We start from the raw sequence: 18,307 nt of genomic DNA on the forward strand, positions 1-18,307 counted from the left end.
GAATAACTAAGATCCTACCTCAAAGTAAACATAAATAAATAAGCAAATAAGGAAGAAAGACAGCCGGGGATATAGTTCAGTGGTGCAATGCTTGTCTAGAATACACATAGGCTTATATTCAGTCCCTAGTTCCAAAACAAAATAAAATACCAACCAAAACTAGACCGAACACTGTCTCGATAACCACTTCTTCTCTTAGACAACAGACAAACAGGCAGAGAAAAGAACAGACAGGTAGCTAGGGCAGGTGTACAGATAGGTAGATCTTATGTTATTTGTCTAGAATGGGTGCTTAATAATTATTTGTTGGTTTATTGGACTGAGCGTGTCCCCTTGTGACTCAAATATCATGTTGCTGACTTGTCATCTCTGGCTTTGAATTCTTCTCCCAGTAGAGTAATAGATTAGACAATGATTTTCTAGTGCACCTCTTACAAGCAAGTCTTTGTTGGGAGTGTTGGGAGAATCCACAGTGTTCTACATTGCCTACAACTCCAATACAGTGAAGGGTGGGGGAGACATGTATAATCCCATCAAGCTGCAATCCATGGTATGCATCACCTACACATCCACCGGCTGTTTATTGATCATCAACTATGTCCCAGGTCCTGGGGGTTCAGTGACGAATAAAAGTGGCAGGGACTTGGCTCTGTGGGAGCTTTCTGCCTATGGGGTGGAAGGAGGCCGGCACTAATCTGCCAGTTCACACTTATTTTATTATTACTGTGAAATGTGTTGGAGATGAATACATATAGACTAAGCGCATAGGAAGAAGTTTCAACTTTGGTCATTGTAGGAGAACAGGGACACAGCAGTAATGACTTCTAAGGAAATCCAAGGAGGCGAGTCACGTGTTTTGTCCCCCAGAAGGGAACTGAGCTCCCTGACACATTATAGTCAGGGCCAGGCCCTTGGTGTGGAGGCTGAGGAACACTAATTAAACAAAGCAAAAGCAGGCAGACAGAAGCTGGACATGGGGAGGCAGCTCTGTCAGCGAGGTGCTTGTTTTGCAAGCATGAGCCCTAGAACTTAATATTTTTTAAAAATATTTAATTAATTTATTTATTTGTGTGTGTGTGTGTGTGTGTGTGTGTGTGTGTGTGTGTGTGTGTGTGTATGAGAGAGAGAGAATGGTCACTCCAGGGCCTCCAGCCACTGCAAACAAACTCCAGATCTGAAACAGGCACACAATGCTGGGAGTTGGTAGTGAAGTGAGAATTTTAAGAGCAGGAGAGAGGGAGAGGGGAGATTCACAGTGTTGAGAGAGGAGTTGAGCAGGAGAGAATGGGGGAGTATCTGGTTGGGGTGCATCAGCAAGAAGGGCCACCTACGATGTCTAGAGAAGGAGAAGCTGAGACCCAGCTGATGGACGCAGAGTGGGGAGTGACTCAGGAAGAGAACCAGTTGGAGTGAAAGCAGGACTTGGGACCTGTGTGAAGTGTGCTTAGGACACAGAGTGCTGATCACTTAGATACCGGTATGTACGCAGTCAAGAGGAGCTTGGGGAAGTGGCTAGGACACAGGGTAGATCTCTTTGTGGCAAAGGAGAGCCACTGACAGTATTTGGTTTGGAGATTCACATCAGAGCTGAGCATTAGAGAGATGAATGTGTCGGGAGTGCACAGAGTGGGTGGGAGAGAGGGGGAGGGCGGCAGCTGCCTTCTCATTACTGCCCCGCCACCCCGCTCACCGCGTCCTCCTGGCTTGCTGCTGGCAAACTGATCAATAAGTAGAAGCTTTAAAACAGCCCTCTTCCCACCCTCCAGTGAAAAATGGGCAATTCATTTTCAGCACTAATCAGTATTGCTTTTTCTAATTAGCAGACATGAGTGATCTCCCGCTGAAGTGGGGAGGGGGCGCGACCCTGTCTCTCCAATGGCGACACCAGAACAATGGATGTCTCAGAGCTACTTTTTGGATTAATTGAATTTCTTCTCTTGTTGCTTTGGCTTTTGGTGGCCTGAGGTCCTTGGTGGCTCTTTTTATCTGCCAAGAGAAGGCTTCTCTGTGGCCAATATCCTCTGTATCTGTGCTTTCACAGCCTTTCTAGGCTTGGCGGGCTGACGCCTGCCAGAAATCCGGAGCAAGATCAGCGAGGACCAAGTGGCCTCTCCTCAGGGAGGATATGGCAGCGACGCCAGCCGCACACATGGACTTTGATTTGGCGTCGGAGAGGCTCCACTCCCTAAATATCTGCTCCCTAAATACCAGTCTGCTGATATGTCTGAAATTCCACCATGGGTGCCGGTGATGTTTGGGCCCTTTCAGAAATAGCATAGCATCCTTAACAGCTGTTCACGGGCGAAACCGCAGGCAGTCAGAAAGCCTTTCTCTCTGCGAGCCGTTGCGTCAGGTCAGAGCCCTCTTCCTTGCTGTGAAATCCTCTGGGTCCCCTGACTGGAGACTTCTCTTGTCCTGCTCTGCTTATGTTCCTACTTCCTCTCATCTAAGTCTTTCTAAGACCTATAGTCCTAAGTCAACACCACCTCCCTCCAGCCTCACCGCCATATTCCACCTATCTTCTAGAACTTTCATCTGACTAGAGACAGGATCTCCTTCTTGCCAGGAGCCAGGGTGTGGATGGCTTAAGGACTGTGTGTCCAGAGTGAAGTGCAATGGGAAGAGCACAGAATTTAGAGTCAGAAGAATTGGCTTCTAGCCTTGACTCCGCTCCACAGCTTACATATGAGTGTCTTTCCAGAGGCCCATGTGTTCAAGACTAGCTGACAGGCTTTTGGGAAGCGACTGGGAAGTGGTGAGGGTTCTGAATTCATCAGGGAAGTCCAACTTTTTGGCACTGAGACATGATGCTGTCATCTACAAATGTGTTGGACTGCATTGACAGCTATCTTGGGATACATGTGACCCTTAGACTGAAGATTTGGCATGCCTGGGTTAATCCATTGATGTGATTATAACTTGGTGACATTGTTGGGAGGAGGTAGAAAGCTTAGTGACCCCTCCCCTAACCAAGTGGCTGGAGATCCAAGTTACAAACTGTAATAAAACACCTGAGTCTATGGGGACATACATTCAAACTTCCACAGTTACTATAGCATGTTGTATATTATCAGATGTTCTAGGTATGAGAAATGTCATTACCATTGTTTGTAGAACCTCAAAGCCTGCTTATGAGATAAATATTACACAACAGTGCCAACTAACTTTTGCCTCACGCCTAGAATGGAGCATCTACATGCTTGGTTCAGTGGATCCTCAGAGGAGACAACATAGTGGCTTTTCCTACCATACAAAGCCCATCCCCAGGAGATCCTGGATAGAAACGAAATCAAAGATAATGGACATTTGCCTTCATGTAAATATAACCCAGCAAGTGGTAGGACCTTTGGGCTGTGTGAGGTTAACAGTAGAGCTTTTGATATCCCTGCCTGCCCCACCCTGCCCAGCTGCCCGCAATGGTAACCTGCCTCCTGTAGTCACTGGGTGGTATATTTAGTCTCTTCCCCAAGAGAAAGGAGGATCTGAAAATAGACTTCTCTGCTTGTGTGCGATTGGGTTGCAGCCTCCAAATCTACACCTGAGTGTGTGAATATGCATGGACAGGAACCAGCACAAAACAGTTGAATGTGTATTAGTTCAATAGATTCCAAGAGGCAATGACTTAATCTCAGGAACAAGGCTGCATTTCAGTTTTTCCTTCTTTTAAGGCACTTGAACAGGCTTCCTTAGACTCAAGTGTGACATCCACCTCATTGGCTCTGGACTCAGGCTAGACTAGAGTGTTCTGTAGCGGCACTGCTGGCTCCTCTCCAGAGGGGACCAGATGTTTTCCCCTGGTCTCTGCTCCATTCTTCTCTCAGCATGATCACAGTTGTTCTGTATCCTGAGAGCTCCCATGTGCATTGCAGCTGTGGTTAACTTGTTTATGACAGGGAGGGTTGTATGATCATCAAATGGCTGGGAATCAAGAGGAGGAGGTGTCTATGCAACTGTTCTTTCCTCCTTGATGACATCGTGGCAACCTCATTTCTTTATGGGTAGTTTATAAGCTACGCTTAATCTCCTCGCTCCACAGCAGGGATAAAAGCTGTCCTGTTAATAAATGTCATTTTACCATTCATTCTAAAGGTATTTATCAGGCACTTACTGTCTACAAAGCAGAGTGCTAGGTTCCTTAATAATAGAAAAATAAAAACAAGATTTTTCTTGTATGTAAGAAGATTCCAGTTTGACAGTGAATTATGATTCAAAGGTAACTTAAATGAATGCTGGAAAGATTTAATCTGTGTTCGGTGGGGGGCAGCAGTGGAAGTATTAACTACTCATAAGGGAAGATTTGACTGAAGAACTGGCCTTTAAGGAACAAGATTTTGACTGCAGAGGGAGAAGGTGGGGAGCATGCTGGGGCACAGTGCCAGCAAACCTTAAGTCAGAACACACTAATGCACTAAGTCTACACAGCAGATGGATATAGCCAATCACATCTTTGGATCAGCAAGAGCACATTTGGTTCATTGGGTATCCCAGCAGATGGTTAAAGCAGATCTTACTGGTTCTCTGGAATTACCTCGGGAAGCTTTCTCATTTTCTGCTCCTTTTCTAAGGAGGATCTCCTTCCTGAAGTCAGTGGTTCCAAAACTTGGCTGCATAGTAGACTCCTGTGGGGTTCTTTAACAGTCCCAAAGCCCAGACTTTCCCCTGACACCAAGTGAATAATTGTTGGTGGTGAACATAGGCACCAGTGTTTGTGTTTCCACTGTAAGTCCAGTGTTAGACTAAGTTTGTAAATAGCTTTGTTAAAGGGAACCAACTCAGCTCACCTCACCAGTGACTGGACCAAATGGCTATGATAAAAACTAATAATTGGTTCCTAAGCCATGGATGACAGTGTCATTTGTACCTTTGGACATTTTCAGGCCAGATGGAAATAACCCTATTTTTGATGATAGCTGAGATAGTTCTAACTTAAAAAGTTAAGCAGCATTGTGCTGAAGACGCATGTCTGTCCTCAAATAATCTGTAACCGAGATGACTGTGCTGTAGCAATGCTAGGACTGTTCCTGTCCACACAGGGATGTGATTCCAAGAAGATGAGTCTGGCCTCTTAAGAACTACTGGGAGCTAGGAAGAGGCTCTCTTACTTCATCATGCTCAGCACTCTGGAGATGACATCAGGAGGTCTCAGCACAGTCAACTGGCATTCATTCATCCATCTGTTACCTATTTACAGGTTTCTCCTAGTGAGATTCTGGTATGGTGGCATTGTGAGCTACATAAATGACTCGGGTTAGTTACCAGTCGTCTAGGCTTTGCTATGCTTAAAGAGTTCTCAGATACTTTCATGATCATACAGGGAGGAACATGTTGAGTGGCATGAGAGTGATATCAGCTACAGGTTTCGACAATCTAGGACTGAGAAAGTAATCCAACCAGAAGGCCACCTAAAGGTGGCCTTCAGGGAGATAGTATTTGACTCTTTGAGCTCCCTGGGGAGTAAAATGAATATATATGCCTGAAGTCAATTACCGAGAGAGGGCAGGCATCAAAGGAAAATGATGATTCATGTGACGAGTTTGTGAGATGGGGCCAAGCCAGGAAGGTAGATTTTGCAGCAGTGTGGAGCCTGACATTGATGTGGTACATCTGACACCCTTCCATGGCTGAGACAGTGGCTCTCTGGGAAGCCAGAGCGTTCAGTGTGGGAGGCAGAAATCATTTATCTCCTGGCCTCTTGGTTTCCAAGTGTTCACTCCATCCCACATCAGCTGGACCCGTTGCTCCTCTGCCTGGTACATCCCTTCCCATATCCCCCCCTCTTCCAGATTGAGCCCTACTCATCTGTTAGACCTGACTGTAATTGCCACTGCCCCAAAGAAGTCTGCTGTGACCTTTCGCTTTAAATTGGATTCCTCTGCTATAGCCACTGATCTCATCCAATTATTTTCCTTCATAGCACTTATCTTGGTTCATAATGATATATGTGTCTCTGGGTATTTGTTTAATATCCATCTCCTCCATCAGACTGCATAAGCTTCATGAGGTCAGGAACAGTACCCATCTTTCCCCCTTCATTCATCTCTACTGATACTAAGCTGCTGGTAAGTGTTGAATGAATAACAGAGAGATAAAACAAAATGTAGGAAACCTCCCTTCTGGCCCACACATGTATAATGGAAACATATCATTAGTAAGAGAAGGACCACAGTCTGGAAGAATTAGCTAGGAGTCAGAGTTGAGGGCCTGGTTTTTATATCCAATTCTGTCACTACCTCGTGGTATGACCATACTCAAAATCTCATTTTCTTTCTTCTGTTTTTGAATAACTGTCTTCTCATCTGTGACTTCACAGCCTTGGTGATAATTTTCTCGTTTGTAAAATTGAGATATTGAGAAAATAAAGCCTTCCCTACTTAACTCTAATACTTGGGAAACACATTGAATTTTAATGTGTTATTGTGTAGGTAAAGCATTATAAATTATAAAGTATTAATCCACCATATCAGTGTGGAGATATGTGCATCTAAATTCTATGTCTTGGGGCTGAGGAGATGGCTCAGTGGATAAAGTGCTTATCATGTAAGTGTGAGGACCTGAGTTTGGATCCCCAGAACCCGTGTTAATCTGAGCATCCTAACTAACATAAGCATCTGTAATCCCAGGACTCCCATGGCAAGATGGGAGGTAGATACAGGAGAATCCTCAGAAGCTCAAGGTCTAGCCAGCCTGGAAATGAAATGCCAAACAATAATATATCCTGCCTCAAGCAGCACAGAAGGAGAGGACTGACACCTGAGGCTGTCCAATGCCCTCTGCACACACGCTATGGCATGGGCGCACCTGTACTCACACGCCCAAACACCTACCACATGCTCACAAACGTTTACAAACAACTAAAATAAAGGTTGTACTTGATATGTACTGGTAACCGTCAAGTAAATTGTTTTGGATTTTTAATTGTGTTTGCTACAAAACACTTTACATTGGTCAAATTCAAAACAAACAAAAGCTATCACAAAGAAGATAAAGCTAAATCTTTTGATTTCCAGGGTAAATATAAGATTATTGGCTGAGTTCATGTCAAGCAGTCTAGTGAAAATGCAAGTCTTTTTCAACTACTCAAACGCACATCTCAAGGCTCTTTAATCGAAGTTGAATATATCATTTAAGAGGACGCCATAGTTGATCTTGACAAGATGTATGCTCAGAATTCTTATAAATGAACTAGTTAATTCCTCCTGTGGACACTAAACATTTCTTTCATTTGACAGCCTGATGAGAATCCAGTAGCAGCCACAACTACTGGAGTGACTGAAGGTACTGGAACTGTGTGGGGAAATACTAGCTAGTTGGGATATTGTCATTATATCAGTAATGACAATACACAAGACAAGACACAATGACATTGAGCAAAAAACAGTAGATTATCTAAGTGGGGTCAGGGGAGAAGATGGAGGAGGGGAGGGGTGGGAGGATGGTTAATTAAAATTGAAGATATTATGAACAAGCCATATGGAAACGTACTTTTTTCCTAGCTAAAAAATATACATGCTAAAAGGGACAGAGTTTGGGTAGAAGTACTCTGTGGGCTGTGGAAAGTGTGGGATAATGCTATGTCCAGAAGCCATAGATTGTTATAAGAAAATTTTAGTGCCAAGGGTGGGATACCTTCCAGGGAGTTGGTGGCTCCTAAAACATTACAGACTATTGCTACAGCTCTAGGTTGCCCACTAGAACTGGATGGTAACACCCTGTTGCTAACGACAGTAGACGCTGAGAAATCAAGCTGGAGCTGCTGACTAGCTGTCATGATGCTAGGAAGAGCCGTGTAGCCTGTTGGGGGAGAAAAGTCATCAACAATCTTAACCAGCAGTGGGCCCTACAAGTTTTATGTCTAGTCAGCCAGGTCAAATATACCAGCTGGTACAATGGTGGCATGTGTGTTACGGGGAAACCAACTGCTCTCTGACTGGACTTGAGGTACACTCTGCAGGAGGGAATTCCTGCCTCGTGCTGAAAACTTAACCAAAAGCCTATGACTGAGGAGGTCATAGGTCCTAGGGGGAAAACTACAACTGTTGTTTCAGTACTGTTGTTTGGCTAAATTGATGCATTGCGCCCACCAAACTGCCTTCTAAATAATTATGTTTATGCCTGTATATTACCGCTACCTTTATTTTCAGTTACAGAGGTTTCTCTTTTCAGATGGTGGTGGCCATTTGGGTGACTCAAACTTATCAAAGTTCTGAGAAGAGAGTGTTCATCACAGTGGGAGACATCTCTGTCACATCCTTCAAGGCTCAGGGACCATTGCAGAAGAGGTGGCAGAAGGAACGCACAAACCGAAGTAAGGGGAGGAGTGTTTATGGTACTTACTGTCTTCCAGACACAAACTGGCCAAGGCATTCATGACCTCAAAGGACTCACACAGACCTGAATAATAACAGGAAAGAGTTGATGACATCAAAATATAACAGGGGCTAGATGGAAAGAAGAAGAGATTCAATGTGTGGGAGGAAGTATGGGAGGGAGGGCAAAGAGGTTGGTGGGAGGTAATTATGACCATGGTATATTGTGTATATTGTCAATAAAAAAAAAGTCTGGGCTGGAGAGATGGCTTAGCAGTTAAGCACTTGCCTGTGAAGCCTAAAGACCCCGGTTCAAGGCTCGGTTCTCCAGGTCCCACGTTAGCCAGATGCACAAGGGGGCGCACGCGTCTGGAGTTCGTTTGCAGTGGCTGGAAGCCCTGGCGTGCCCATTCTCTCTCTCTCCCTCTATCTGTCTTTCTCTCTGTGTCTGTTGCTCTCAAATAAATAAATAAATAAATAAATTTTTTTAAAAAGTCTTTTAAACTATAGATTAAAAAGAAAAGTTAAAGCCGGGTGTGGTGGCGCACGCCTTTAATCCCAGCATTCAGGAGGCAGAGGTAGGAGGATTGCTGTGAGTTTGAGGCCACCCTGAGACTATGTAGTAAATTCCAGGTCAGCCTGGGCTAGAGTAAGACCCTGCACTGGAAAACAAAAAAACAAAAAAGAAAGAAAGAAAGGAAGAAAAGTTATATTAATATGTCTGAACTTTGGGCAAAGGTTTGGGTTGTCATGGGGTATTAGGTCATATGGAATGTTTCACAAGGAAAGTATCCACAGGTGCTGTTTGATATGTTTGTCTTGGTACATTGTAAACATTTCTAGTATCTCTAGATACAAAAAGTATTTATTGAATATCTATTAGCACCTATGTAGGAAACCCCATGAAAAGAAAGGAAGTAACCACTCAGCTCCACGCCACTGGGGATGTGGCAAAGCCATGCCTGTTGTCACTGCATAAGCTTCATGAGGTCAGGAACGGTACCCATCTTTCCCCCTTCATACATCTCTGCTGATACTAAGCTGCTGGTAAGTGTCGAATGAACACGTCAGACAATGAATTTTGTCAGGCTCTGGCCAGGAGATGTTCCTAAGTGTTCTCATTGCATGGACTGAGCTGGGACTTGAATAGCCGGTAAGAATTGGCCAGTGGCAAGAGATAAATGAGAATGAATTGGACAGCAGATGAACCTGTGGTGCTCCCATAGGTGGCAAAAGAGCTATACCTGAAGGAACCATCAGAGAAAGGGAGGGAAGAAAAGACAGGATTAATTCTTTGAATTTACTTCACAGAGAACTCATGCCCAGTTCTTATCGCATAAGACTCACATAAGTCAAACAAAGCCAGACCCCTCGGTGAGGTAAGCAGAGAGGAGCTTACTTCAGGTCAGAGGCTGCAGCGCGGCGGAGCTGTAGGAAGCCTGCACTTAGGACCACTCTCCAGAGCAAGCTCCCCTCCCCACTGTGCAGAGGATAGGTTGGGTCACAGTGCTGAGGCCTTTCCACGCTGGACTAAGAAATTTATTTATTTTTATTCTGTGAAGAAAAGTATCAGGCAATGCATTCACCAATGTAAAGGGAAGTAAGTGGCACATACCACCCACATCAACAGATCAACTTGACAGGGACCTTGGGCCAGGGTCTAGAGTAGGTACCTATTTTAGAGGAGAGATTTTCAATAGTGCTTGGAAGAGCCCTTATAAGCACTGAATATTAAAAAAGCCAGCTGGGAAAACTTGCTTCCTTTCTGACTGGTGTACAAAAAGAAAATTGGGTTTGTGCTTCAGTGAGAGACTTGCTTCCTATCCCCAGTCAAGGAAATGAACAATTAAGGGAGAACTGGTGGATTTGTTGGCCTCCTTTGCAAGGTGCAGAGGATTCGGGACCTCTGCTAGCCCTGCCTCATCACTTTATAAGGGAGAAAAAGTAATGAAGTGACTTGCTGAAGATGTGATGCCATCGTCATCACCATCATAAAACTTACACAGGGAGCAGCTTACTGTGCATCTGAAGGGTTCTACGCGATTCGCTTGTGTGCACTCATTCAATGCTCACTGTAACCCTGCGAGGTAACTGAGGCCAAGGAAGGCTGGGGAGCTTGCAAATGTCACCAGGCTGTGAGCCATGGACCTAGAATTTGTATCATGCAAACCTGGCCTCTGTAGGGCATTGAAGAAGCAAGTGTTAGACTACAGTGCTTAGAGACATTAAGGAATGGACTTCCTGGTGTCCAATATGATAATACAATATTGTCTTTGCTATATTCTTTTCAACATTTTTACCAATGGATTGAATAAGATATGGAAAGTTGTTCATCATATTCTCAGAAGTCATTAAATTTCTGTTATCCAGTGTTACAAAATACAATGGAAGCTCAAGAGATGGCTTAGTGGTTAAGGCACTTGCTGGCAAAACCAAAGGACACAGGTTTGATTCTTCAGCACCCATGTAAAGCCAGATGCACAAGGTAGTGCATGCATCTGGAGTTTGTTTGCAGTGGCTAGAGGCCCAAACATGCTTTCTCATTCCCTCTCTCTCTCTCTCTCTCTCTCTCTCTCTCTCTTTTTCTCTCTCTCTCTCTCTCTCACACACACACACACACATTTTAACTAAATAAATGTATTTTAAAAATAATTTTTAAAAAAGAAATGCAGTGGACAACAGAAATATATTCCTCATTGATCTGGGATGATGAAAAAAATCCCCGAATATTTCATTTTAGAAGAATAGAGGTAATACTTCAGGTAGGACCCCAAACCAGCTTGGGGGAATATATCAATCATGGATCTATGCGGGAATGGAATGGAAGGAATGAGCATAAGTTTTTATCAGGTTGGTTTATATAATATAATCTGGGTAGTCCAACAAGAGCTGTCTGCAGGCCAGAGAATCCAAGGACCTGGGAGCTGCTCAGTCCTCAAGGATGGATGCCTCAGCAGTGCCAATGTGCTGCTGAAGGCCTGGAGGATTCTTGGAGAACCACTGGTCCGCAGTTCACACTGGAAGGCCAAAGATCTGGGTAGGTTCTAATGTCAGGGAAAGATACACTCACCAGCAAGAAATGAAGGCAGGCAGGCAGGCAAGCTGCATAGCTTTTCCCTCAGACTTCTTTACATCGGGGCTCCCACTGGAAGTCTCTACCTACTCTGGGGAAGGGTTTTCCTCCTCAGTTAATCCTTCCTGGAAATGCCCTTCCAGATCCTCCCAGAGGCAGGTCTTTTAGTTGACTCCTGATCCAATCGAGATGTCAATCAAATGAGCCATCACAGAGAGCAGAAAGGCTTCATCACGTTAGTTCTTGTGAATTAACATGTGGAGCTACCCAGATGCTGGTGCAGAGGCTTCTTGAACTCTGCACTGCTGCATCCACCCCACACTTAACTAGTATCCTGAGACCCAGCAGGCAGGCAAGAGAGGGCTAGGTTCCCCAGAGCTCCTTGCCAACATAGGCTGGGCCACTCTCGCTCCTTCCTGACTCCTCCTGTTCCGGTTTCTGTCTCAGCTTTATCCTTTGTCTTCTGACTTTGCTCCCTTGCCACTGGTAAAATTTTCTTCGTTTTTGTTGTGGTTTCTCCTCGTATTGAATGAATATTGATTTTGTTATGGAGTCCTGATTAGGCTTAAATCTCTGGCCATCTATATCCTGTGCAATATCAGGAGAAAACCTCTTATTCTTTCTTCAGCCTCCTCAGCGCTCGTCCCAGGACAATGGTCCTTGGGGAGTGTTCTGGAAGCACCTCCGTCACCGTGCTCCATGTTCCTGGAGAGGCAGATTGGGCCACCACGGAGTGCAGTATGCAAGTCTAGCCAACTCCTTTCTCCACCATGAGGGTGTCTATGTCAATGTGGTGAACAGACCTGAGCACTGCGTAATACAAGGGCTAACTGGAAGAGCCAGGAGTGTCTAAAGTGACTATGTTCCTCATGACAGATCTGTGTCAGAGTTTACAGAGGCTCCTGTGTCAGGCCCATAGGTGTTTCTTATGTGGCTCCACAGGGTAGCCTAGATTCTATGCCGAGACGCTAGGGGGAAAAGAGATTTTGGCTCAGCAGAACACCTGCTCATGGTGAGGGCTCTTGAGAGATGGAATAGGATAGAAGACGCTTCCTCCGTCACTGCTGAAGGGGTTCAAATACAGGCTGAGCAGTAGGTTCTCCGCAAAGCTGGACATAGACCCAAATCTCGCGGGAGCTTAGACTCTTCCTCTGTGGGTTGGTCACACCCAGGGGAGTCTCTGATAGTGAAGACCCAGGGGGTGGTCTTTGAGAAGGTGGCACAGTGACGGTGGTGCTCAAGGCGAAGTCATCCCACCGGCCACGGACACGTGAGACTGGGCACCACTTGGTGGAGGCAAACACTCCCTCCCTACCTGTATGTAATCTCAGCAGTGAGTGGGCTCTGGCTCCCAATGTGAGAACACAGGCTACTGTGGCTGACCACCCAAGCAGGAGGGGCCCACCCCAAACCCAAATGCTGCTCTCTTTTAGTTTTCCATCGTTGGGCATCCAGTCTCATGCTTTTCTAATTTTGTGCTCATGAAAGAGCTCTGTTCTCTCATCGCCCCTACCCCCAGCCCTTTCACAGATCAAATAACAAGTGCACTGGACAGAAAGGAGCCAGAGTGAGAAAATGCATTTTAATAAAATCCCATTGATTTTTGTGGGTGCAAGTCAAGGCAAAGGGACCTAAAAGAGTCATCTATGGCTTGCCCACCTCCTCCCACCCCCCTCCTGACCTACTAGAGCAGTCACACATTGATTGGTTCTTAGCTGATAGATCGTGTCACCCGGTAGGGATCTCTGGGGACCAGCGGGGAGCTGGGAGAGTCGCACGCAGCAAACCAGCCCAGAGTTAATCAAACTAGCAACAGGATCTCGGAGGAGGCGGTAGCAGCGGCGGCGGCGGCGGGCGGCGAGAGCAGTTGCAAGAGAGAGGCAAGAGTAGCAAAGGCAGCGGCATTATGCGTGATTACTGACTGACAGGCACCAGCTGCCGCTGCTGCCACAGCCTCTCAACCCACTATGTGGACTCTCGGATCTAGAGGCAGATTCCTGACTAATCCCAGAGGGCTGGCCCAGCCCGCGCTCCCCTTGCAGCCAGCAAGCAATGACCACTCTTGTTAGCCCAAGTTGAAGGGAGCGGGGCTGAGCCGGGGGAGCCCCGAGGGGCTGGCACACTTTCCGAAGACGCGCAGCCCAGGAGCATGAACTGAAGAGTAAACATGTATGGAAATTACTCCCACTTCATGAAGTTTCCCACAGGCTTTGGCGGTAAGGACCTCACTCGGGCTTTGCTGGGTGAACCTGTCTGGGGGTGGCAGGGAGGCGATGGGGAAGCCGGGGCGCTGGAAGGAGGGCACCCATGTCCGTATGCATGTGCTGTGCGTGCACAACGTGTGAGTGTGTGCGCGGGCTGGGGTCGGGGGCGGGGGGCAGGCGAGAAGGGTCCCTAGATTGAGGAGCAGGTCTGCGTATCCGAAAGAGGACCTGTATGGAGAGTCTAAACCAGCAAGCTGGAGAAGGTCTGAGACAAAGATAGGAAAAGAGCCTTGTTTCCAATCCCCTGTATTTGTGTGCGTGCGAAAAGTGGAAGAGTAAAGGAAATTGCGAAGATGTACCTAGTATCTAATGTGGGGGGTAAAGAAAGTGATGTTACAGGTTTTGCTTGTGGTAAGGGCCCCTGTAATGCAACAGGGACAAGATTGTTTTTACTTAAGAGCAGATTTCCTTACAATTGGATTTTCAAAAAGAAAACACAGCCCTTTAATTTGCCACTGCGTTTTCCTTCCTGTTTTCTCCCCTTTTGATTTGCTAATCGCCTCTCTCCTCCCCTGCTGCTGCCCCCAATTCCAGTGCTGGGTTGCTGCCTTCATTTCCACCCTGGGGGTCCAGATCTAGGGCTGGAGGTGGGGGAGGTCTGGACTATTTGGAGAGGGGACCTGCAAACAGAGGATCCAAGTGGCCAACTCAGGCAGGACAGTAGGTCAGTTTTCATAGAAGCTTCTGGAGGCTGGGCCCACGTCATGCCCAGGCACATCCCTCCTAAGGACCCCTTTCATCCGGATATAGGAGTGGCCCAGCTATGTGTAAATGGAACCAACAGCTGGCCAAGTGGCCTCTCGTGTGTCCAGTGGTGGCATGGAGCTCATGTTTTAGAGGAGCCAAACAGAGAGGTTGTGCCCTGAGGTTTCCAGCAGGGAGGATGAAGCAATAAAAGTCCCCATTTTCCTGATCTCCTCCTTGGACAGATAGCCTATTTATCCAAAGGCTTGGGAATAAAGTTTTCCTACTTTGTTGGACCAAATCCTCTGTGAGGCGCGGTGACACAGCCCTGGCCTTGGAGGCGCTGGGCAGGAGGCGGCTCATTCATTCATTCAGGGAGGACTTGGTAGCCGTGTGAGCTAGACAGGGTTGCTGGGCATTGGGAGGGTGAATGGAATGATATGTCCTTGGCCTTCTGGAGTAGGGCTTGCTTGTCAGGTAGATGCACAGTGTGCAGTATCCAAGGCAAGAGGAGGTTGCTGCTTGGACCCAAAGGGGAGGAGACCTGAGAAAGACTCCAAAGTAAAGTTCAAGTTATTTGGTCCGTTTCATGACTGAGATGGGTGGCCAATACTTATTGTCAGTTGTGTGGGGAACAGCTCCACATTGTCATCCTCAATAGCCCAAAGAGTTTCTTTAAAATTTTAATGTCTTTGACTCAGGTAAGTGCAAGATTAGTGGCGGTGAGCCAAAAAAGGAGTTTCAGGACTAGCCAGTATGAAGCAGAGATGCAGCTTTGTTAAAGCTGTGTTCAGACAGATTTCAAGCACATGGCTTAAAGGAAAGAGAGATGTTCATAAGAAAATTAACACACCCCAAGGCATGGGCATGACCTTCTCTAAAGAGCATTGTAATTAAGTGTTGGCATGAGCCATATACACCATCTTGATGGTTCTCAAGTTATATCTCAAAAGGTTGCTAAGAAAGCTGTGTTTAACCTCTCCCTTTTTGATATGTGGGATTATTGGGTGGTTTCAGAGGTGTGGTATATGGTTGAACCATCTGATGAGACCAGAAGCCACTATGGTTACACAAGACATTTCTGCTGAGAGTCCTGGGACATTGTAGGCCTCTAGCAGGGAGGGGAGAGCAGCCTTAAGCATAAGCAAATGTAGTTAATTGTATTAATTTGCAAGGGGGGGGGAATAAAGAGAAGAGAGAAAGAGAATGGCTGTGCTGGGACCTCTAGCCATGGAAAACAAACTCCAGGTGCATGTGCCATTTTGAGCATCTGGCTTTATGTGAGTACTGGGGAATGGAAGTCAGGTCAGTGTGTTTCGCAGACAAGTTCCTTAACTGCTGAGCCAACTCCCTATTCCAGTATTGAGGTTCTTGCTTCTCAGCTGGCAAGACAATTCAGTCAGATGCTGGAGAGGGGGCCTCCGTTCTCTTCTCACATCCTCATAATTTTCCCTGTCTTTATCCTGCCTCTCTATGGGATGGCAATGTGGCCTCCAAATTCTAACTAGGCCTTAACTGCAACCAGGGCTGAGAAAGCCTCTCCCCTTTGACCCTGAGTTTGGGTGATTGAGGATCTTCGTTAACCTTGGGCAGATACTGGAATCCTTGAGGTCTGTGAAACTTCAGTGCTGGAGAAAGGAGATCTAGTCTAAAATTTCACGGTGGCTACTGGTGGGAATCCTCAAAATATCAGAAGGAGCTTATGAGACCTTGTGAACCTTTCATTTTAATAGATGTGCAGGGCTGGAGAGATGTCTTAGTGGTTAAAGCACTTGCCTGTGAACCCTAAGGACCCAGATCCTATTTCCCAGTACCCGTGTAAGCCAGATGCACAAGGTGGCACATGCATCTGGAGCCCTTTTGCAGTGGCTGGAGGTCCTGGTACACCCATTCTCTCTCTCTCTCTCTCTCTCTCTCTCTCTCTCTCTCTCTCTGCCTCATTTTTTCTGTCTTTCAAATAAATAAACTATTCAATAGATGTTGCAAGCTGAGGCCTATAAGAGAGCAGAGATGAGTCCAAAGTAAAGACAAGTGGAGTTGCAGAATGCTTCCCAAAAAACTCTGACTCAATATTAAGAATTGTTTTCATCTGGTGTAGCAAAAAGACCATGCACGAGTGTGTGTGTATGTGCACGTGTGTGTTTGCATGCACACACACGCACACACAAGTTTGGTCCTTAACTCTGTAGTGTTAGGCAAGCTACTGAGCCTCTGTGAGCCTTTGCATCTTCATCTGTAAAGCAGAATATGCATAATCTCATCCTTGGAGCTTTGTGTGAGAATTAATGAGGGAGCCCATGAAAAAGTATTGCCCCTTCTTTGCTGCCTAATGCAAGCTAATATTCCCACCCCTTCTATTTTGTTCAGATACCAACATGCAAATTAATTTAGACACCAGACATTTTGTAGAACAATGAGTTAGGAATCTAACAAAGCATACAACCAGAATTTCAAAGACTCACATATTTTGCTGACTTCAATGTCCATAATTATGGCAGCTTCAATATTTCATGTAACTGGGTTTCAGATCTAAGATACCATGAGGAAGAGTTGTTTAATGGCTCCTTCTACTGTTATTTTTCCTTCTCATTCCTAAGGGAGTGACAGATACTCCGTTTCTGTGGATGTTTCCCATTTTGTTATCATGAGCCAATTAAGAGGAGACTTAAATGCAGAGCTAAAGGACTCTGCTTCCCACTCCCCACTGGGTCATCTCCCTCAGAACCTGCAGTGGGGAGGAGGAAGAGTCCCACAGTAGACACCACCTGCGGCCTCTCACACCACTGCCCTGGGCAGCAAGTTGCACTGCACTTCCTAAGTATTTTGTGGGTGACTCCTGCCCTTTCACACATTAGCAGTTAGAACCGCAGAGAGCTCTGGGACTTCAATAAGAATCTCTAGAGAAGTCATGTCTCTACTGGGGCATGTGTCTGTCATGCTTACTACATGTCAGAGCATCCTCTAGGCCCAAACAAGAGACTGGCCAAAGGCTGGATAGAACCCACCAAAGCTGCAATGGCCCCACAAAAGTGCTCCATCTGAAGGTGAAGAGATGGCTTAGTGGTTAAGGTGCTTGTCTGAGAAGCCTAAGGACCCAGGTTCAATTTCCCAGTATCCATGATTCCCCAGATGCACAAGGTGGTGCATGTGTCTGGAGTTTGTTTGCAATGGCTGGAGGCCCTGGCATGCACATTCTCTCTCTGTCAAATAAATAAACAAATAAATAAATAAATAAATAAGAAGATTTTTTTTTTTTTTTAAGTGTCCAGTCTCCTAACTCAGTTTCTGTCCTCGGTGCTGGGAGAATCCTTCTATTCCTCTTGGCCAAGTCCGAGGTTTGCCAGCTACACAGAAACAGATTTGTTTTCTTGAGATGGTTGTTGCTTCTTACAAGATGCAAGACAAAGCTGTAACCCTCCCCCCCCCCGCACCGTGCCATTGCGCAGTGACCCCAGGGAAGAAAAGTGATGGGGAGAGGCAACATAGGGTCCAGCTAACATCTCGAGTGCTCTGCCAAGCCAACTCATTCATTTCCTCCGGACACCCCGGGAGCTGGCAGCTCCACTTGCTGTCATGGTCTTCTATTTGAGGGGAGGAGCTAAAGGACCTGGAAGGTAACATCCCCTCAGAATGGTCTCAGCTTGCAAACGACACGTTATGGACTGGAACCCAGGCAGTGGGTTGGCTCCATGTCTGTCTCTGCTGCTCACAGCTTCTGCGGGCCTCATGCATGCTCTTCCAGCCTCAGAGGAGCAGCAGTCCCCCCCCCCCCCGGGCAGGAGCGGGGGTCACCCCCAACCTGGGAAACCTGGCACTAGCTCTGACTGGTGGCTGCACACACTGTCGCCTGGCCATCGAGGAAGAAACTGCAGGATTGGCTAGGAGATGCTAAGGAGCAGTGGGCCTTTGAGAATTAACTGGTGGCTTCTTAGGGGACCTAGTGACTTGCAACAGTCCTGCCCAATTGACCTGGCTATTGG

General features: G+C 46.3%; 1 protein-coding gene across 1 annotated transcript in view; it reads left to right on the forward strand.

Moving 5' to 3' along the window:
* Positions 1–13,117: 13,117 nt before the first annotated feature.
* Rxrg (retinoid X receptor gamma) overlaps positions 13,118–18,307 on the forward strand; it is a 54,424-nt gene continuing 49,234 nt past the window's right edge. The window contains exon 1 of the mRNA XM_004651951.2: positions 13,118–13,595. Within this exon, the coding sequence (XP_004652008.1) occupies positions 13,547–13,595 (49 nt within the window). The 5' untranslated portion in view covers positions 13,118–13,546. The remainder of the gene's footprint in view (positions 13,596–18,307) is intronic.

Source organism: Jaculus jaculus, chromosome 1 (genome assembly GCF_020740685.1).
Source record: "Jaculus jaculus isolate mJacJac1 chromosome 1, mJacJac1.mat.Y.cur, whole genome shotgun sequence".
NCBI lineage: Eukaryota > Metazoa > Chordata > Mammalia > Rodentia > Dipodidae > Jaculus > Jaculus jaculus.